This window comes from Neopsephotus bourkii, unplaced genomic scaffold (assembly GCF_033783945.1).
Source record: "Neopsephotus bourkii isolate Nb327-2 ecotype Australia unplaced genomic scaffold, CSIRO-AGI_Nbou_v1 NB_30, whole genome shotgun sequence".
NCBI classification, from domain to species: domain Eukaryota; kingdom Metazoa; phylum Chordata; class Aves; order Psittaciformes; family Psittacidae; genus Neopsephotus; species Neopsephotus bourkii.
The window spans coordinates 585050-607426 of record NW_026900547.1 but is presented as its reverse complement, the minus strand read 5'-3'; the positions used below and the strand labels follow the sequence as shown (position 1 = coordinate 607426).

The 22377-nt window shown below is 37.4% G+C and overlaps 1 protein-coding gene across 2 annotated transcripts in view; it reads right to left on the bottom strand.

The window, feature by feature from the left end:
* The window catches only part of MEGF10 (multiple EGF like domains 10), a 97795-nt gene that overhangs the window by 20368 nt on the left and 55050 nt on the right, over nucleotides 1–22377 (bottom strand). For both annotated transcript variants that reach the window (XM_061377409.1, XM_061377330.1), the window contains exons 9-13: nucleotides 20984–21196; nucleotides 15119–15293; nucleotides 14177–14297; nucleotides 11582–11745; nucleotides 9171–9273 (exon numbers count right to left, since the gene is read on the bottom strand). In XM_061377409.1, coding sequence (XP_061233393.1) covers nucleotides 9171–9273; nucleotides 11582–11745; nucleotides 14177–14297; nucleotides 15119–15293; nucleotides 20984–21196 — 776 coding nt within the window. The remainder of the gene's footprint in view (nucleotides 1–9170; nucleotides 9274–11581; nucleotides 11746–14176; nucleotides 14298–15118; nucleotides 15294–20983; nucleotides 21197–22377) is intronic.

Below are 22377 nucleotides of genomic sequence, written 5' to 3'. Positions count from 1 at the left end.
ACTTAAGGTCTGACATAATTTTATTTAATAATAGGGTGCAGGACATGGAATGATTTCTAATTAGTCGTGAACTGATTACTGCTTAGCCTCATACCAAATGGAAAAATGTAGCGCACACAAAGGATTCTGAAACACACTATGTGAACATTCCAAAATGCTTAGCTGCAACAGTGTTAAGGATGCTGGTCAGTCAGTGCTTTGTCTAACCATTTTTGGCACAAAATTTTTTATAAAATGGCCACAACCTGAACCTCTATACATAAATCATAACACAAATCATCCAGTCATGTGATGTTTTATTTCTTTGCAATGCAGTAACATTAAATATCACTCTCCTGTTTGCTTTTTCCACTATCTGCTTTCTAAAAGCACTCTGCATGTTAAATGCCAGCAGGCACCACTGTGGAACTCAGACTGTATTGTGTCTACAGTACTTTGGATTAACAGTTAAGTATTATTGTAATGCTGTTACTGAATGAAGCCCTTCGCTAAAGGAAAAGTGGACTGGATCCAGCCACAATCATGTCTTGCTTTGTAAGTATTTCCAGCAAAATATGCCACAGGTTCACTGGCTGCCAGTGTCGTAAAAAAGCAAAGCAGTTTCACGTGTGACACTTAAAAGTTCTTTTAACTTTGAAGAGCAAAACCTACCTTTTGTAACAATGCTGGAAAAAAAATTATGCTGTTTACTGGTAGACCAGACTTAGAGGTGATTCCTCAACCCTTGCAGCATTTGCTTTGTAAAGCTCCCTATATCCAAATACTAACTAGAGGAAAAGCTTCCTATATCCAAATACTGCCTATATCCAAATAGAGGAAAAGCTGCCTATATTCAAATACTAACTAGAGGAAAAGTGAAACTCTAGGCTCTCAAATTGTTTGCTTCTCTGCAACACAATCAACAGACTGAATAATCAAATATGTGGTTCAACAGGTTACACCAATTTATGCCAGCAAGGGAGAAAGGTACATGTCTTTTAGAATCCAGACAGCAACCAGCAACAGACAGTACATGGGCCACCTAAAAGCCCCAACTGTACAATGACCATTGGTTAATACTGATCAAAACCAAATTTATTGTCAAAAAATGAAAGCTCTCTTATATCACTACTTTTTTTTCTTTTTTTTTTTTGCCTGTGTAAGAAATGTCATTCTCCTATATTCATCTACATTTGAGAGGCACTGTAGGCTTGCTTCTCAGTACCCTGGGTCAACTTTTTCATTTATCCCTATTTGTGGATAAAAAGATAAAACAGAGTGGTTAGATTGTGAGAAATGCTGATGCACATGAGCTGGATGAGATCACAGTGCCTTTCTTAGAAACAAGACCACTTACATTGCAATTTGTAAGAAATTGTTCTGCTTTAGGTTCCCAAATTTGAGAACTCAGGTTTGTAAGTCTGTGAAAGCATAAGTAGACACATGCAGAGCATCTCAGAATTGAGCCTAGCATTCTGTTCACGTGTTATCTGTCATATCATACATAGTTTCAGTCACTGAATCCTGCTAGAGAAAAGACATTTTTCACAGATCTTTAATGGGTTTCAGTAGTGTTCAGTATACAATGGTCACTATTAACAAGTCAGCAGTTGCCAAGAGTTACCATAGTGCATTATCCAAGATTATGTAGACCACTGACATACAATAACACCAGGCTCAATTATATCGTCTTGATCTGTGAACAGAGGATGCTTTATGACAGCATGGTGTCAAAGGGTGATAGTGGGCAGACTAGGATAGAAAAGACAATAGGCCTCATCCTGCATAGACCCACGATACTTAAAAGAGCCAGCAATTACCATTAAAAATAAAAAGGAAAAGTTTCCTCCAGTACACATCAGGGAAAGTTATCCATTGGGAAAACCGAAAAAATATCTTTTTTTTCCCACTTTCACCCCTTATAGTCAGGTGAAGAATGGTATCCCCCTACTTAGCAAAGAAACAGTGCATCCTGAGTATCACTGGGCAGTAACTATGAGAGTATAACATACTACAAGTGTGCTGAATACTGTTTCTGTTCCCCTGCAGAAAGAATTCTATTCTATTCATTATTGATCACAAGCAAAATTAATTTCACTCCTGTGTGTGCATGCCAAGAACGTATGTAGCAAAGCCGAAAGACTAGTACATTCAGTGATTTACTGCATCTCTACTTATAAAAAGATTTTAAAATCTCACTCACTGTTATTTAGATAAGTTCACAAGGCACATAAAAAAAAAAAAAGAAACTGAGTTTCACATCTTATAGCTGTAAAAATCAAATGTGTATTTTTGAGAAAGAATAGGTTAAAATATTAAAATATTTAAAAAATTGAAAAAAGAATTTTCCAGACTGATGCTTTATATGGAATTTCAGCAAAGAAAGGTATGCTTTTATAGAACAGCTAAATGTTTTTGAGGAAAAAAAAAAAAACACTTTTACTAGAACTTACAAAGCAAAATTAGACTTAGCTTTTACAATAATGGCATCAGCATTGTACTGGCAATTGCCGCAATTTCAAGCAAGTAATAATCCCTTATAAAATTAAATTGGGTTTTATAAGTTTTTTCATGTTGATTTTGATAGTGATAAGGATATATGAGAGGAAATGTTTTTGCCAGAGCTATGGACAAAGAGCTCTTTGATGGCCTTCACAAGTTGCTAGGCAATAGCTGAAAGGTCATGATAAACTTCAGCTAAGCTACTCTGAAGAAATGCTCATGCATTTAATGCCCAGTGCTTTATGCTGGGGGCCTCACATCTAAATCAGCATTCCCCCAGCATTCGTAATTGCATGAATGAAGTAAATAAATTCTTTAGGTATGCCATAGTTTCTGCCCATGACAGCGAAGTGTTTACATACTCCCTATGCTATATTTGCAGGTTGAAACTCAATGATCCATCCAATTCTGATCAACAGAGAGCTAATTTGTTTTAGCACTTGAAGGGGGGGGGGGGGAAATCTACCAATTAATCCTTACAGTCTTCCCAGGTAATTTATTATTGGACTAAGTGCTGTTTTACAGCTTATTAGGTTTCCATTAGTCTGATAAGTAGCTATCCAAACTTTAAAAAGATATTTTTTTCACGAAGAACATGCATTTGCTATACACATCTTCACAACACATAGAGCTTTCCAGTATAGACTCTCAGAATTAAAACCTATTTGTGTATTGGTATAATTCCCCTATACTAGAGATAAACTGGATATACAACAGCTTAAATAAGAGAAAGATCAAGCCCTCAAAACCTGGGAAAATCTTTGTGTCATTAAAGCTAATGATATATTTACATTATGGTCCAAGACCTCACCTTTCATATTCTCTCTTTGTATGAGAGATACAAACACTAGATCACATCTGCTCAAGGAAACTGAGATTTCTGGTGGTGGCAATTACTCCCCTCCTTTTCTGTCAATTGATGAAGGAGCAGCTCAAAGAAAGGAGAAAAACACTACAGGGATATGGTGAAAAACATTGTAGGCACTATTTGGAAGTGAATTGTCTTTAAGGGAAGTACCTTGCCCACTAGCTGAAGGCAGCCAGAAGACTGAAGAAAAGTGTCTTAAATTAAGGAGTTAATGAAAGAATCAAAGATTTTTCTTTAGAAGTTCAGCCTGTTGCTTCTTTGCTGCCGCAGCAGGAGAATTTGTGCCCATGAGTTTTGGTAGGAAGACAGCTACAAAAGCTTGTAAACAAAACCAGCACTGTAACAGTTTGAAAGCAAACATCAGTATCTGAAAATTTTAGTAGAAGAATCACTTTTGAGACATCCCCAGTATCTTTTTGAAGGCCATACTGTTGCTATACCCTGTTACTCACTCCAGAGGTCTTCATCTACCACATTTTATGCAGCCACAAGAAAATAGTACTTCTCCTTCTCTTACCTTCCTGATACATAGAAAATAAATGTGTTTAATCTACTAATTTAAAGTTCTTCTTCTAAAAGACTGGTGTTTCTTCCACATAAAGATTCCCAACAGATAGGCAATAGAGATACGGACACAGTGAAGTCCAGATGTAAGGTAGGCCAAACCTCTTACTGAAGAACTCATCTCCCTAGGTTTGCAAAGTAAATATGATACTTATCGAGACACAGTGCCTGCATATAGTTGCATTCTGTGGCACACTGAATATTCATCACAATGGGAGGGACCTCATGCATCAAGAGCCATGTGCAAATCAGCCAAGGGGGAGGGCAACCCATGTTCTTGCAAAAGGTTCTCCTTTTGGGTTGACCAGGGTGTCAGCATCATGCACACCACTCTAGCAGAGCTTGTTTCTCACTCTTAAGGAGAGGAAGACCCATGAAAAAGTACTGGTTTATATCTTTCATTCTGCTATTTAAGAGGGGAAGAAAATGCATTAGACATTAAAAGCTAGGGACCAAAATAGTTGTGGTTAGCACTTCCCAGGGGACCCGGTTATTTGCATCAGCGTGGCAGGTGTCAGATGGCAGTCCTCCCCGTTATAATCCATCAACAAATATGCCTCTTAGAAATAATGTCAGGAGCACATGGAAAGGCACAGCGCTTCCTCACAGAAACAACACATCTGGTGATGGGCAATCTGACTAGTGTCAGCAGGTGTTCAGCACAGCAAAAAGCCACCAACACCCTATCTGCTGTAGCATATGAATGAATACTGTGCACGCTGGTAAAATGTGGGCTGATATTACTGCATCTGTTTTTCCCACAAACCAATGCTATTGTTTTCTTACAGTTAGCAGACTTGCGGTGTATAGTAATCCTTGGCACCACCTAACCTTTAAACTGATTTTAAAAATAACAAATGTGTTACCAGTATGACATGGCATTTCTTCACAGAGTAGTCCAGAAGAACTGCACCCAAAAAAGCACGACAGTAATGTGTTATCACACAGAGTAACAGCTACATTACTGTAATGTAGACTGGAGAAAAAAACTTTGTTCTTTTTGCAATGCTTTAATGTGAAATCTCAGTTTGCAAGAATGTGAATTTTCTAATCTTTTAGGGAATTTGGAAAGATTGTATTTTGACAGCTGCTTGCAGAATTAAGGGATGAAATTAACAGTTACTGTGGATTGTGGTCACTGAGAGAAATGGTCGATGTGGCTCTTCAAAGTTATATAATGTTTTGGTATAAATTTCTAGAAGAATTGCTAGAAAAATTAATTATCATTGCCTACTGCAGGAAGACATTTTCTGTGTCTTTTGTCTGATTTCTATTTTAATGGTTTGTATTCTTCCCCTGTCTAACTATTGCACTTGCTCCAAATGAAGAAAAGTTACTTATGAGATACCGTGAAAAAGTCAAGGGACAAGAGCATTTGGGGCAGGCATCATCCTTGGCATGGGCATTGTTTCTCGTTTGTGCCAACCTATCATGTGGCTCCTGGAAGATGATGGAATGGTCAGATTGCCAGGAAAAACAACACCCTTAACTCTTGCTTTTTTAAGCAGAATAAGGCTGTTGTACAGGGAGCATTTGGTGTAAACTAGAGAGTGTAGGATTCCTAACAAGAGTCCCATAAAGGAAGTCACTTTTGTTTAGATGAAAAAATCTAACTATCCTCATAGGCAACAGAACCTAAATTAAAAACAGAAACCCTAAATTAAAATAGAAATCAATGAAAACAAATTTTTATTATTTCTTTAATTTTATAGCAGCTCATGAAAACACAATAATCAGTAACTGAACTTACATGTTCCCTCATAACTAGGACCTAAGAAGCAAAAGATAATATATTGGGCCTCTTAAAAATAACACACTTAAACAGCTAAACTATATAGCATCTTATTGTTGTCCAAGTGGTCAGCTGCAGCTGTATCTTGAGATGAAAGTAAAGGGTAGGATATTGGATAGGCTACCCCTTTGGTAAATGGCAGTAGCACTTATGTCCGCTTCAGCAGTTCAGAGATCTCTCCCTGTGCAAGCGAGCATGTGCAGTACTAGGCCAGTGACCTCCCTCCCTGTGCATCATGTTTCCTGTTCCCCAGCATTATGGTACAACTTTGTCACCCAGCAAGGGAAAAAATCTTCTACCCTTTGCTTATTTTTGCAAAGTTACATAAACTATTCCCTCTGATTAAATTCCCTGGGGAAAGTGTAGACAACCGCTCTGTGCACAGGGCTGAGAAAAATACTACATTTAAAATATGTCTTTGGAAACTTTATGTAATTTTGGTGGCATCAAAACATCTGAGGGAGTTCACCTTGCACTCATCAATTTATTCTAGTTGAAACAGAAAAGAGACTCACTAACTACATTTCTAAGCCTCTTGAAATGTATTTATTTTTTAACATTACTCTCTCAATATATTTTAAACAACTAAATCCTTCATTTGGGTTAGATAAGCATCAGACTGATCCACAATCAGTTTCTTCCTGTCTTTGGTTCTTTTTGGTAGGTACTACTAACCACCAAAAATCTATTAAGTCTGATGTTTACTTCAACAAATTTAGCATAAAATACAATCTAAGCTATTCTAACATAATTTGTTTCATTTTAGTACCTTTCTATATTTTCACAAAGCCTCCATCTGATTCTCCACCTATTATGCATACAAATACACACAGCACCTCCCTTAATCCTACAATCTAATGCTATCTCTCCAATGTAATATTGCAATACAGCTATTTGAGAACCTGTTTCTAAAGTATTCTCTCCTTTTTTAATCATTCTAAATATAAGCACCTACACAAAGACCAAATTCCTCGTGGGTATTGCTCTGACATGTGAAGTGTGGGAGGAGGATTTTTCCAGACACCGAGTATAAAGCTAACTATGCTGTTTATGTTATATTGTCTGTCTAGACATCACCAACATGTTGAAACTAGTCTGTTACACACACTGTTGTGATGACATAATCCAGGGACTCAATTTTTATCTGAAATCATGCATGAAGTGTCTTTCTAGTGAAATCTTTTTCCTTACTAAAAAATGGAGAAAAAAAAAAAAAAAAAAGAGATTTCACAGAAGGCAAAAATATTGTCGCGTTTTCAATACCTGAGTTCAAGCATAGTCAAGATTTGTTCTATGCTTGGAGCTGTTGTCACATCGTAGGTTAGCACACTGGCTAGGTAACTTTTATACCTCTTATAAAGAGTTGCTACATATTTTGTATAGCCTTTCCAAATTACTTATTTTAATATGGCTCACTCAGTAACATACTTTTGGTCTCAGTTTTAGAACACTTGCAAGATGTCTTTTGAGAAGTACATCTGGAAATTGTGAGCAGCTCTAACTGCCTACACCATGGTTGCTCAAGATTAGCAACTGCTCACATGTGTTTCATGTGAGTATTCTGTGCTTAATATATTTGTTAATTTAAGGAATCATATTTTGAGAAGATCCAAATACAAGTTTGAGAAAGTTGTCCAAACACACACACACAATTACCTGAAACTAGCTGTGAGTAAGAACAGTCATCAAAGGCCATTAACATCATAACAAAATAAATACAAAGTAGTGTCTCACAAAATAGGAATAGATGGAGGAATATAATGCTAATAGTATATTTTTACAATTCATTCAGATAACTTTTATTATTTTTGCATTCTTGTGGTAGTAACTTACTAGAGGTACCTGAGTGGCTGATGTTAAGAAAACCTGCAGCTTGTGGAAAAGGATTAAAACCAACAAACTGCTGGCACGGTTAGGTGAGTGCTGGCTCTGGAAGCCTCTCTCTCACACTGGAAAGTGTGACAAGTGTGACAAGTGGGAGACCCAATGGTTAGACAGGCCTTCTCAAAGAACTTGGCAGAAGCTCAATATACAGACAAATTGCACAAATCATAAATAGGTTTGTACTTCCAAAGCAAAGCAGGAGCCCTTTCTGCCCACATCTGTATCCCTGAGAGATACTTCCGACCCCCTTCCCCCCCAAGTAATTACAAAAGTCATGTTTATCTGAACAGAAAGTATTAAAAAACACCAGGTAAGCTGTAATCAACTACAACTAATCAACCTGAACTGCAGAGTGTAAGTATTTTATACTTTGAACAAAATGCCTGTGGTCCATCTAAAAAGCTATGGGATTGAGGGGGAGAAAGGCATACAAAAATCAAAGTTGGTCAAAAAACTTAGTAAGGACTGTACCCAAGGAAGTCATAAGCTCTACACAAACTTCTGTGAGCACAATTATTTGTAAACTTTTCAAATAAATGTCTGGAAGCAAGCACCAGGGAAAGCAGAAAACAATTGTGTCATGAACTCACAAGTTACTTAGGAAAAATATTAACTTATAAATGAGTGGACAATAAGTAATAGTAAATGATATCTGAAATCACAAAAAAAAAAAACAAACATCTCTTTTCACGCAGAAATATGCTTTGTTCCCTTAACTTGTGTTTTTCATGCTAACTTCTCATTATTAAATGGAAGGAGTCCACACAGACAGGTGATATGAAACCTGACCTATGCAACACTAACAATATCCCAGTGAGACAAAGTCCTGAATGCTCAGAGAGGGGCAAAATTACAGTGTGCATTAAACCTTACAGAAGATGCAAGAGTTTTCCCAACCCGTATTGCTTAAAAATCTATGTGAGCACTAAAACTACCTCCTAAGAGATAAAAGGAACATTTCATGATAGCTTGCCCTTGCATAGATTCATCAGATTTAAAAAAAAATAAAAATGCTTTCTACAAATGAGTGAGGGTAACAACAGTGTTGAATTCAAATTTTGAATAATAATTAAATATATATAGTTCTTAAAACCACATGAAAATGTTTTCAGAAACTTTCTGAAAAAGTGCAACAATTTTACATACAAAAAATATGTGCAGAAAAACAAATTTTTCAACAGTTTGAGGAACTCAAATGGCAGCACAGCTTCTGCACAGTTTATCCTCTTTTTGGCTGCCTGAGCAAAGCTTTCTGAGTTCCTGGAGTGATGCTGTACTTACCAAAGCTTCCAGCTCAACCTTGAATATTTAGGTTATACATCACTTTCATAAGAAATATGGTAGAGGTGCCGAAGTGTTAAGATTTCCGCTTCTATTCCCAGTTATCTGTGGATCCCCTGCTCAACGAATTTTCTACATATGTGAATCACAGATGGGACACAGCAGCCACAGAACTGTCCCATTTCTTCTTCTAACCCCACATACTCCTCCATTCCTCCTCTATCCACAAAACCAAAATACAAGACCAAGCCCCAAACATGTTGGAAACTCTCTTGTCCTTTGTGACACTCTCTTTTGTACCTGACCATCCCGGCAGACAGCGACAGTATCCTGTGGTGGGATGACAACCATCCGCATGGCTACAGTCACAGCGTTCAGCACAGTCCAGACCATATGTGCCATCCTGTGGCAACAAAAGAAACCAAACAACCCAGAGATGATGACAACTGGAAGTTAGAGAAGAACAAGTTCTGGTCAGTGTGGCCTCGAAAAGCAACCAGTGATCGTTCCTGCATCCATAATCTGCTTTCTTAATGTAAAATGGCATTTGGAACATTTTTGTGGGCTACACCTCCATTCTCCATTTAAAAGGGGAAGGTAAGAATTTATTACATTCTACTGAAAAATCCCAGAGTAATGGACCTGGAGATAATGATCCAGAACACAGTAACAAGCTGCAATGAAAACTTTCTTGTGCTTATACTTGTCCCTCTAATTTCTCTTACAGCTGAGTTCTTATTCCAGGACCATGATGGAAAAGTAATTTAGTCTCCCTTCTGCCTCAGACCCTCAGCACTTCATGTGTTGGTCAAAACTACTATTGCATAAAGCCACAACTTCTAAACAAGAGTAGTAAAATATTAGATTACAATATGCCCTCAGTGTGAATTTTATTGCTTAAACAATGCAAACTGCATCACTTTCTATTGATTAAAATCCTTCCTTCTGCATTACAGCATATACTATGTTAAAAAAAAAAGAAGCTCTTTGGCTATGAGACAGTGTACAAAACAAAATTATTTTTTGGCTATGAGACATTTCTTGAACCACAAGAGGGATTACAGTTACAAGTCAAACACCCATCTTGGGGTATTCAGCTGTGCCAAGAAAACACAGCTGATTTTCATAGAACTACATCTAAACACTTAAATTTGCCTTTTCTGCTTCTTCTGTAGAAGATGGCACAAATGTTTGGGGGTAATTCCATACAAAATCGATCTGAGAAACTGAAAAGAGAAAAATCTTTATAACTGCATTCTCAAAACAAGGCAAAGTACAACACTAAATTGATTTTACAGAAGAAGTATCAAAATCAAATTAAAAAACTATGGAAAAAGCAAGTATAATTTAACATAATATATATAACATAATAATAATATAAAATAACATAATTTAACATAATGTGGGGGGTACCCACAGCAGAGGCAAAAAGGAAAAAACATATCAGGATTAAAACCCAATCATTTAAATTTGAGGCTAAAAATTGGTCTCACCCACATTAAAAAATCAGAATAAAACCTGTATGAAAATGCATCTGCTGTTTTGCAGTATTTTTAGTCTGCTATGTATTTGGATTGAAGTTCAAACTTCAGTCAAATATTGGGTAACAATCTGGGCAGTGATACTAATTTTCTGAAGTTATCAAAATAAATTGAAATACATTGATTTAAATAAACTTTGTTCAACAAGAGAAAAATCAGACAACAGCGGACACATCTGAGTTAATTTTCTGTTTATTCTCTTATCCTGCAGTTCTGAGGCAGAAAAGGCATTTGAAATATGTAAATGCTTGGGACACCATTTGGCACAGACAGAACAAGCAAGACAGTGGTATGGGCATGCTCAATTATATAAAATAAAAATGCTTTTAAGCATCATTTTGCTAAATTTGAAACAGTGAAGCCAATGTCATGAAATAATAACTATTTTTTCTTAATGAGGGAGCTTTGGAAGAGCTAATGGAGCTTGGGAGACAGAATCATCCTTCAGAATCAAGACACTAAGTGATAAACAAAGCTGCTTTAGGAAGAAGAAGAATTAGTCTTCTGATGGAGATGCGTTGTTGGAAACACTGCACCAACATGCACAGATGGTACTCTAATCAACTTTCCATAATATTTCAGAATTTTCTTGCCACTTTACTCACTGGATCAGTGTACACTATACCTCATCTTAAAACAAACAAACAAACAAACAAAACTCAAAGAAAATTATTCCTTCTGAGTATTCCAAGAGCAATTTGAGAGAGCAAATTTTCATTCAAAACAGAGATTCAGTTTCCAGTCTCACACTGTGCGTAGGTCAGCCTCTCCATATCATGCTACTGCTCAGAAAAGCAAGTTCAAAATGACAGAAGCCTGAATGTGATATGGGAGGGAAATTTACAGGGTTTATGTTCAGTTCAGGTAATTCCTGAATCCAATCCCTAATACAGTTATATTAAACCAACAGCCTGCTAAGCAGTGAGTATCGCAAAAGTGAAAAAAAAGACAGTAGAGAAGAAAAGGAGAGCCAACAGAAGTTCTCTGGCACACTGAACAGCAGAGTTCTTGCACAAGAATTGCTGGTGCGTGTCCCTGATCTGGAACCCAGTTGTATATGGGCTACCAACTGCAGTGCTATTAATTCCCATGACATCAGAAGAACAAAAAGAGCATGCCCCTGCCCAGCATTACCCCACAGTGCAAAATTTGGTGAAATTATTAAACTACCTGGCAAGGGAGTTCACATTTTTCTCCTCTCCAGCCTGGGGCACAGGTGCAGGTTCCATCCAGAGCATTGCAAGCCCCTCCATTAAGACACTGGCAAGTTAAGTTACAGCCAAGTCCCCAGGTACCACTGGGACAATTTATTGAGCAATCTACACCATGCCAACCTGCCAAAATTAAGAAAACAACAAATTAATCAGGTTTTGCCCCATTCTTCTCTGCAGATGTTTCCCTCTGCCTACACGTGGTACCTCTTGGAGCCTTCCAGTATCTTAAAGGGTGCCTATAGGGATGCTGGGGCGGGACTCTTCATTAGGGACTGTAGTGATAGGACAAGGAGTAATGGGTTAAAACTTAAACAGGGGAAGTTTAGGTCACATATAAGGAGGAAATTCTTTCCTGTTAGGGTGGTGAGGCACTGGAATGGGTTGCCCAGGGAGGTTGTGAATGCTTCATCCCTGGCAGTGTTCAAGGCCAGGTTGGAAGAGGCCTTGGGTGATATGGTTTAGAGCGAGGTGTCCCTGCCCATAGGAGGGGGGTTGAAACTTGATGATCTTAAGGTCCTTTCCAACCCTAACTATTATATGGTTCTATGATTCCATGTGTGATACTGGAGTAACACCAACTACAGGCTAGTATCAGCAGTTTCAGCTGAGAATTTGTCCAGGTTTGAACAAAGGTGCTCAAGGGCACCTTGTAACATCTGTGCACAGCACACTTTTGCAGATCAGTGCCAACATACAAAGGCAATTGATGGGACATCTGGAATGAAAACAGAGACACCTTGAAATTTCACTGATAAGCATTAAACTATACTGAGAGTTTTAAGGCATAGCTTGAAAAAAAAAAGTAGCACTATTTTCCTTAGAAACCTTCCACCAGTGTTCAATACAGACAGTTCTGCTATATGGTTTTAACAGAAATCTTAGACAAAAAAAAAAGCAAAAACATCAAAGTAGTGAATAAGTTGGATTTCTCTAAGGCTACGTAGAACTTTCAGATGATTCCTGTACTGCTTTCCAAATACTGAAAAAAGAATACAATGGAAAAAGGTTCTAAAATGCAGCATTCACCACTGATTATGCCTGATAGCAATGATTCACAGACTGCACACTGTATAGACAGACATGTAAATAGATTTTCTAAAATGTGATCACGTATTGGGTACAAGAGGAATGGCATGAACTGGTTGTATGTTATCATCAGGAATGACACATACCGAGTTTCTAATTTTGTACCTTGTTTACAGGAAGCAAAAGGAAAAATAATTCCACCCTGAGCCTAATCAATAGACGATGCAAAACACGTATTGAAATGAAGCTGCCTTGTACCCTGGCTGGGTAATTTTGAATTTAAGGGTCATTTCAAGAAAAAAATACTATACTACCCTCACTAAAAACCAGGCATTTTTTCTCAAGTGTTTTTCCAGAAATTATGAACTTCCTTCACTTACATGACAAATATCTAGATTTAATTTAATGTCACCATTTGCTGCCCTTTTTCATCACATTATGACTAAAACTGTGTTATGCACTAGAAGATAGGATTATGCACGGCTCAGAAAAGTTTTTCTCCTCATGCCCTAGCTACTTAGCATAGCTACTTAACAGAGTTGAATCAGCTCTACTGTCTATGGCAAAAGTAGAAACTGGAAACTCCCCATATTCCTACACAATAGATTCGTTACCAATCCCTCACAAACTTAATGGCTATTTGTCTAACTCTGAACTCCTCTCACCTACTCTCAACCTTTATGTATTTTTTAGAAAAAACATTTTTAGATGGGAGGGGGTGTCTGTAACATAGGCTGGGCAAGGGATTTGCTTGTCTCTGCAAAACCAGCAGTGGAGGGTGTCTGAAGTATCTTTGCCCCAGCCAAAGGCATGTGCTGCTGGGAGATGGAAAGGTGGAGAGGCACATACGGTTGCTAGTGGGAGGTACAATGACTATCAAAATTACTGTTAGGAGGAGAGAGCGAGGCAGAGGCATTGAGGAACATGAGTCCACTCGCACCAACAGTGGGAAATTCAGAAAATTTCTCATGGAAACAGGGAACTGTAGAGGGCACAGGCTGGGAAGGGGGTAGGCAAGGTTTTGTCAGAGAATTGATGAAAGAAAGAATATTCAAATTAGGAAAAAAAAAAGCGCCAATAGATGTCAACATCAGTGCCGGACTGTCAAGAATGTTTGCATCTCTGTAGTGCTGAGAGGGGCAAGGGTGACATCCAGAGGTGATACTCCCTGAGGCTAAGGTATTTTGACTAGGAAGGTTGACATCAGATAAATGGCGCACCAGCAACCTTCTAGCAGACCACGGTGTTACCACGACAATCAGTGATGTCCCATCTCAGATTAAGCACCAGTAATTTGCCCAGCCAAAGTGTCCAGGCCACTGAGAACTGCATGGAGGAAACATGAAAACGAAACATGCATACTCTTCTCTGAGCAGATGTTCTTGTTTTCACCCCCCCAGAGGAGCTGAAGCGTAAAGTAGCTAGGTGATATGGTCTTCAAGGTGGTCTGCTTTTTATTAAGTTTTTATTAATTTTCTTTCTTCTTCTCTATAGGAAAAAAAAATTAATCATAAGGGATACTTACCTGCTTTGCAGGCACAAGAACCATCTACTGCTGAACAGACGGCATCGTTTTTGCAGTTGCATACAGATGAACAATTTACTCCATATGTTCCCGGAAGACAAGGAGTACCACAAGTAGCACCCTGAATTACACAAAAATAAAAGTCTATTTAAGGATGTTCAGACAATGCAACTAATAAATGACCACGACTGACTGACATGCTCAAAAGCCAGAAAACATACAGCCCCTGACTGTCCTAGGCTGTCACTAAGTTATCCTGAATTTAAGGGACAGAGAGTCCTTAATACTTTTTAAGTCCACACTAAGCATTAGTTTAGTATCAGTTGCTGGGAGAGCTCAGGTCACATAGGTAACAGCACTTGGTTAATTAATGGACAACATTTTCAGCAATAAGGAAGCCCTTTATGAAAACAAAACACAATATAGCAGCAGTTTAATGGAAAATAATATAGACACGGGAAGTATTTTTAAGAATTAATTTGGCTGAAGTTTTCAGAGTTACTATTCCTAGAGGAACAGTGATACTGTTAAATGATTTCTGTGTCAGACTAGCATCCAGTGAAGAGGTAACAGTAAGTGAGTTATAAAAGCTTCAGAATCGTTTGTCCTGAACTATTAAAACAAATGTCTTTGTCCAGAGTTTCTCTGTATGAAGCATGAGGCCTTGGTACAACAAGAAAATGGTTGAAAGCTATTGCTCTTCCTCTTACTTACATCTCAACAGCACACCCTCATTATTCTCTACGTCTTTTAGAGCAACTAACTTTTCTTTCTTAAAATGGATTCCTTTCAGTACTGACAACCAATCACAGATTTTGTTTGTAAGATAACCATTGGTATCTAAGTGTCTTTACCTCTTTTACTGTGGTGGAGAAAGCACACTAACATCTTGAAGAATTTGGCAACTAACTAAAGGCTGTTGTGAAATTGAGACTTATTTACCTTAAATCCAGGGGCACAGGTGCATTTTCCAGTCACACTATCGCAGTCAGCACCATTTTGGCAGCTGCAGATCTGCTGACATGACTCGCCATAGAATCCTGGAGAGCATGTCTCATTGCAGTAGAGCCCAGACCAACCGGGCTTGCAGGAGCATTCCCCAGACATTGGGTGACAGCTGCCAGGGGGTATGAAAGGATAAATACTTTAGGACTAAACATGCCTTTTTTTTTTTTTTTTTAACCCAGATAAAAACATGTTGTTATAGATGGGTTGCGTAACAGATCTTGCATAGAGGTAGGTTTACTCCTCAAACCACAAAGCAAAGGGTTCTGTATATGTATGTATAAATGCATAATTAAAGAAATGCAACAACATACAAATTATAGATATTTTGGGAGGACTTGGAAAGAAAAGAAGTTTTTCCATAAAATAGCTATCCACGGTTGCAAATATAAAGGTGATGAAACCACTACATTTCCCAGAATACATTGTGACTCCAAGTATAATAGGATCACTTTCATAACACTCTTATGTTACATTCAGCAGCATATTGTCTGATAGATACAATGCTTTGAAAATATAGCATGGCATCCAATGCAAAATAACAACACAGCACCCAGTGAGAAGCAAGCATGCTCTTTTCTTTAAATTATTGGCCAAAATGATGACAACTGGCATTTTTTCTGGGAATGCCACAAATTCATTTGCATCGGGTGGAAGTCAGATGTACCATCAGAGCAGTGACCTTCTCGAGAGTTTTCCCCCTGTGCTGGCCATACCTGGTGGCAGACCAGCTGTCTCTACCTGGAACAGCAGTTTCATTGAAAGGCCAGACAGACAGCTGCTGTCTCATAACAAATGGACATCATCAGCTGTGCAAAGATATATGTGCTGGAAAAGTGGACACAATGGGGTACTCTGTAGCACTCTGGCAGACAAAGCACTTGCTTAATTTGCACCAAAGGAAAGCCTTAATATCCAAATCTAATATATTTACAATGGGAACACTGTTTAAAGATACTTGTCTGCCACTGATTGAAGTTCCTTTAAGTGTGCTGGAGAAAAGAAGTGCCTTCATCCAGACATATTAAGTAACCCCTGATAAGATCCTGATTTTGCAAGATTTGCTGACTTCTTGTTGGTGGGCTGTGTTTGAAACTGAGTATTTTTCTGACCATTTGAAAGTTTGAAAAAATACCTACTGCACATTTAGGTGCAATAACATAAATAACAACAGTATTGTTAGGAAAAGTTGAAATGTAAGATGGGAATACAGGATTAGTTGCAACTGCATTTGGACTCAACAACTATTCGTCAAACTAAGAGTTCCCTGATGCTGAGTACAACCAACTGACAACATACTTCTGATCAAGGAAATTATTAATTACAAAGGTTGGAACGTCATTCTGCATTCTTTTCACTATATATTATTGCATACGTTATAATGACTTAAGAATCTGGGGGTCTTGAAGATACTAAAATCTCTTTGACAGTAACCAGCTTGTTTATATAAAGTGAGAGGATAGGTCTTCTCAACTAGAGAACCAGATGCAGAAATGGTTCAAAACTCATGGTGTTCACAGTCAACACCCCTTGTCATTTGTTCCATTACAAAAATACCCGCCATGAAGTAAGTTGAAATGGAATTATTCTCATATCAAATACATGCAAAACTATAAAATAATTTTCCTAACTTCCTGTAGGAACTCACTGGCATTTTAGATCCAGTTCCCATGTTTCTTACCAGTGGAAGAATACAGAGCAGGGAACATAAAAAGATTTTTCAGTCCACAACTGAATAGTCACTAGGAAATGTATTAGAATATATTCATAAAATAAAATTAGGAGTACTGTCATTTTAAGGCATAAACCCCCGCATTTTTTGTTGTTGGGTTTTTTACCTTCCAGGAGAGGGGGAGACCATACACATGAGTAAGCATTGGGTATGAAGCAGAGGCATTGATATTCTGTGCCCCCCCAAGTGAGTGTTAATAAGACATACTTGCACATATATTGATTGACACCAAAATTAGTATTCTGTAATTTGTAATTAGATGTAGGAAGCTGAAGCACTTCTGAAGCTTTTTGATGGGTTCTCATGCAGTTATCTTAATTGCTGACAACATTTATATGTTAAGATGGGGAAATAGATGTTTGAGAGATACTGCCAGTACATCTGCTTTTATTCCTGGTCTTTTGTTCACACTTTCTGGCAATACAACCCTACTTTGTACAAAGACAAAATACTTACGGGGAGTTGATATTATATATTTGAAGGACTTAAAGGAAGGCAATGATTGTCATGTGATTTATATAGGTGTTTCACTATTACAATTTCCAACTAAATTATGTAACAGTCTTTGCAATATAAAATTTCCATGAACAGCTCTTGTGTGTACATACAAGATCATTAGAAAAATGCAAAATTGTAAGATGCCCTTATCTTGGCTTCAAAAACACACAGCTTCAGCTATACCAAATTAGTTGATAGAATGACTCAAGCTGATCTCACCTGCTACAAGTGTGAAGCAGTGCTGGAAGATCACCAAAAAAAAGCTTACAAGAAAAAAATCAGGGACATCTCAAATTTAGCTTGGAGATCAACCTGAAACCACTGTGTATGCTGTCGGTAACACAGGTATAACGAATATCCTTTATAAACTTTTCAGATAAATATACAGCTACAATCTGCCTTTTTTGTATTTTCTGAATGGTCATCAGTTGTCACTTGAGCAAAGGAATGACAAAACCCAGTCTAAAAGTGGTTTAGGCTGGAAGGTCATTCCTATACGAAACCAAGCGATAATGTTGATGAAGGCAGATTGAGGTCTTTTTTACTTATTCGTGCAAACTGAAGGACAAACCCTTCAGAATGACAAGTTTCTGTAAGCCCCACACATTGTGGATGGCAATGGTAGGACATATGGGTCTGCACATTCCGGTTCACAGCACTGTGGTTGTACCCCACTGAGGAAACCTGTTTTACACAGCCTTAATCTTAGCCAGCTTGCACTCACTCTATTTCTCTTGACTATCAAGTAAAAAGGGAAAATTTGACAGTCACCTAGTCATGGAGAACAGAGGTCTGTGTCTGACTTGTACTGTAGTCCAAATCCTTTCATATATATCAAAAGATGCAATAGCAAGGAACCATGTGTGAAAAAACTCTTAGCGCAAGAGGGTTGTTACCTGCCACTGTCCTCTGGAACTCTCAAAACGAATAAAATCTCTCAAGTGTATCTATACCTAACCCTTTATGAAGCTTTTAATAGAGGATGTTGATACCACTAAGAGCAAGAATGGGTTTGCTTTCCATACCCAGCAGCTACCACCAACCAATAACAACGGCAAAATCCCTGTAGCTTAGCCTACCCAAAATGCAAATTATGATTTACTGCCAAAGCTGTTTTGATACAATGTCCTCAATCATTAAATAGTAATAGAAATTTGTATGCATTTGTAAACTATAATGTATCACGATGTTTTTGTATCTTCAAGTATTTGAAGAAATTGGCTGGACATACACTTGTGTACTATAACATATGTACACATATATTACGACGTTATTTTTTGGTGCTAAGTTTGGGGTTTTTTAACTAACCTTTAGTTCACTTCCATGTCTATGAATACTAAAAACATAAGTAATAACATAGGGCTCTAAGTCTATCAACAGCTCCTCTTTGAGGAGATCTAAACTAGTGGTCATACCCAGATGAAAGAAGCTTTTGACAATACCAAGGCCCCCAGAATCCTAGACCTACAGATACACTAAGTGTATTTGAAGGAGTTGTACCCCCTTTTTCATGCCCTGGTGTTATTGGTTGTTACATTGCCACTAAATGGGTTAGCGCTATGAAGACAATCCTTTGGCTGCTATTAGCCCAAATACTGCCTGTAGTAGAGAAGTAAGCTATGAACATATTCCCTGATATGCTTAAACAGTTGTCTCCTAGCAAATTGATATTTAGTAAGAGATGAAGACAGCCTGGTTTCTCAAAAAGTTCTTAGAGATGTAAAGTGTCCCTTTTATCTTCTGTACCATTATTCATATGTCCTTTGATTTTTGTTGATAGTCTAAATCACTTCCTGACCCAGGGGAAAGGAACCCATATACGAAAAATATGAAAAATACACCTGTGAAATCATGAAAATCTTTGTTTTCCTTACAGATCATTGCAAATATGCTCCTGCACCTTCAGAGCTGTTAAGTGCCTTTTGATTCGTCATACAGAAGGGAAAATGTTCAAAAAAAGACCATCCATATGCAGCTGTTTACATGTGAACATTTGTGATCTGATTTGACCACAAGCTGTCTTCCAGTTGTATAAATGAAGGAACAGCTGTGTTGAACATGAATCAGAAATAATCCCTGTAATATCAGAAATACTATACAGTGTAATATATTCCTGTTAAGCCTGTAGGGCTGCTACAACAGTCTGCAGACGAATTTTCAGGAAAGCAGCTTGCCGTAACTTATGAGTTATTATTTGGTCTACTAGCATGATTTGAGAGCTAGACAGGTCAGCATTATGGAGTCATTTATTCTTAAACACATTGCCCAGAGAATCAATTGCTTGATTTTATGTCAAAACCTGTATTCTTTCGAAAGACATGTCAAGTAAATAGGATAAACAGAAGCACAAGCACACAACTGTAAAAGCATATGAATTGAAAGGGAAAAAAATTCAGTTTGCTGTCAAAATGGTTTGTCAATGAAAGGTATGTTGGACAACTCAATCCAAGAGGAATTTTTCACAGAGGCCTAACAGCATAGATATTTCCATGTATGTGCTTGAGTGCTTTAACATCACTGTTAAATTCTGGCTAAAGGCTTTTGGTTTATCTATGGGGAATAAAAAAATGCATTGTATATACAACATATAACAGTATTCTATGTGACAGTCAACAGTCCCTCCAAATTTCTTTCACAGCTATTTTCAACAGCAGAAATTTTAGATAATGCTCACAAACCTGATAAAAGGTACTGTGATTAGTAATGCAATTAAGTGCAAATGGATGAACAAAATATTTCATCAGAACTGCATTTCGTAACAGGAGAAAGCTGTCCAGAATTGGCCTATAAATATGTTGGATTGCCTCAACTCACATGTGACATTCCTCCCTCACAGCTGAAAGTTTGCCTGCAAAAAACTAGTATTCAGATTTTCATAACAACATGATGAAACATTGCAAAATCTACAAAGACACACAAAACTCAAAAAATAGGACTCTCCATCTGAATAAGGAGAGATAGTAAAAGGTAAGCTAGTTGGAAAACTATTTTCATTTGATTTCCAGGGATCAGATTTTACCTGTTTTCTAGAAAAATCACTGAAATGACAAAAAATATATTTTTCAAATCTAGATTTACAATTGGTAGGGCTTCAGAAATTTTGTGTTAAATCAGTCACCTAAACCTATTCTTATATATTTACACACAGAGAGAAAAAGAGAGAGAAATAGATTCTCTTCTCACACCCAACTCTTAAGGCAAGTTCTCATCTACAGTACACCAGAATATGCAAGAGACATATGATTGTATACTAACTTCATATGGTGAACAATATAATGATTTATTCATGTGGTAACTATAGACAAAGGTCACACTTTGTCTTCATGTTTATTTTATAGGCCAGAGACCAAATACAACAGTGAATATTAAGATCAAATGTAGATGCAAGCACTAAAATTAGGAAGCTCTTTTGAGCTGGTATTTTCTTTCTTGATATGGTTAGAGAATATCAAATACTGCTTCAGTTTGTATGAAAGTACTATAAAAATCAGGTAACATTTCTTTGCAGATTATATTCTGATTTCTATTCTCCATGTAGAAAAAGGAAACAGACTAAAGCCTGTAAAGCCTACCTCCAGGTATTAGACATGTGGCAGGGACACTTTTTATCACACTTGAGACCATAAATTCCTTCAGGGCAAAGCCTTGTTTCACAGTGCTGTCCAGTGTATCCTGGTTCACAGATACAGGCACCACTAATATGGTAACATTTCCCACCATTCAGACACTTGCAGGTCTCAGCGCACTGCACTCCATAAGTCCCCACTGGACACTCATCTTGGCATCTGTGAGAAAAACAAACAAAAATTAATTCTATTTCCCATAAACTACCACATTTGGAGATTTAAGGGGAATACAGTTTTTAAGGAATCTCTTATACTGGCCTAAAATGCCTCTTAGGTAGAGCTGAAATTTACATAACTTCATATTCAAAAGTGCCTTTCTCTGGTTCCTTTTCTGTTCAGCTAGACAGGCTTAAAAACATAGGCTTTGCAAATTCCTTTGGAAAAAGTCTCCTTTCAACAAATGAGACAACTTACATACGCAGACATTTGCACTTCGCATTCAGGAACCAGAACAAAACCAAACCCTTTAAAATCAAACCTGAAGTATGAAAGAATAAATTTTCAAGTATTCGGTTTCAAAAGCCATCCATCTGTAATTTTTTTAAGTGATCTAGATTCTTCACTTGGCAATAGTGTGAACAGCCAGCAGACACACGTGCTCCTGCAGATGCTTAGGCCAGGAAGTTCAATGGCAATCATGCTCGGCAGTCTCTGAAGAGAATATTTTCTAACTGTGTTTCCAAACACATGATGCTTCAAGAATACCTTTATTTTCAGAAATTCATTCTGAACATTTTTTATGTTTTTATTTTGGCCTTCAAAAATTCACAGCATAACATGGAAAAATCTTCAGTAACATGAACCCATTCTTTTCATCTGACTTTTCCCATAAATTGAAGTGAAAATTAGTAAAGACCTATATGGGAGAATAGCAGTGATTTTTGTTGCTTCATAAGAAAAATACATCGTAACAAAGAGACTTCTTCACCAAACCTCTCTGCTTTCATTCGCACAGATTTTAGAAGACAGCTACTTCGGGTAACAGTCTTACTTTCTTAATGTTTTACGTATGAAAGATATTATTTGAGTTAAAGGTCACACTGTAAGTTTAGCTGTATGTTTAGCTGTCCAGCCTGGCTTAAAGACAATTTTCAGTATCCTGCTTCTAAAACTTGCAACTCATTTACTAAAGAGTTTCCAGATAGCAGTTTCATTGACTATGTATTTAAGAGATACAACAGGAGCTTGATGTTTTCAGCTTTCTCTTTTTTTTATATAAACGAATTGTTAAAATTTGGAATTGCAGCACTACAACACACTACAGCATTACTAAAGGCTCCATCTCTAAGTGCACATAAAATGTTTTATTGTATGTATGAGACCTCTCAGCTCAACAGGTT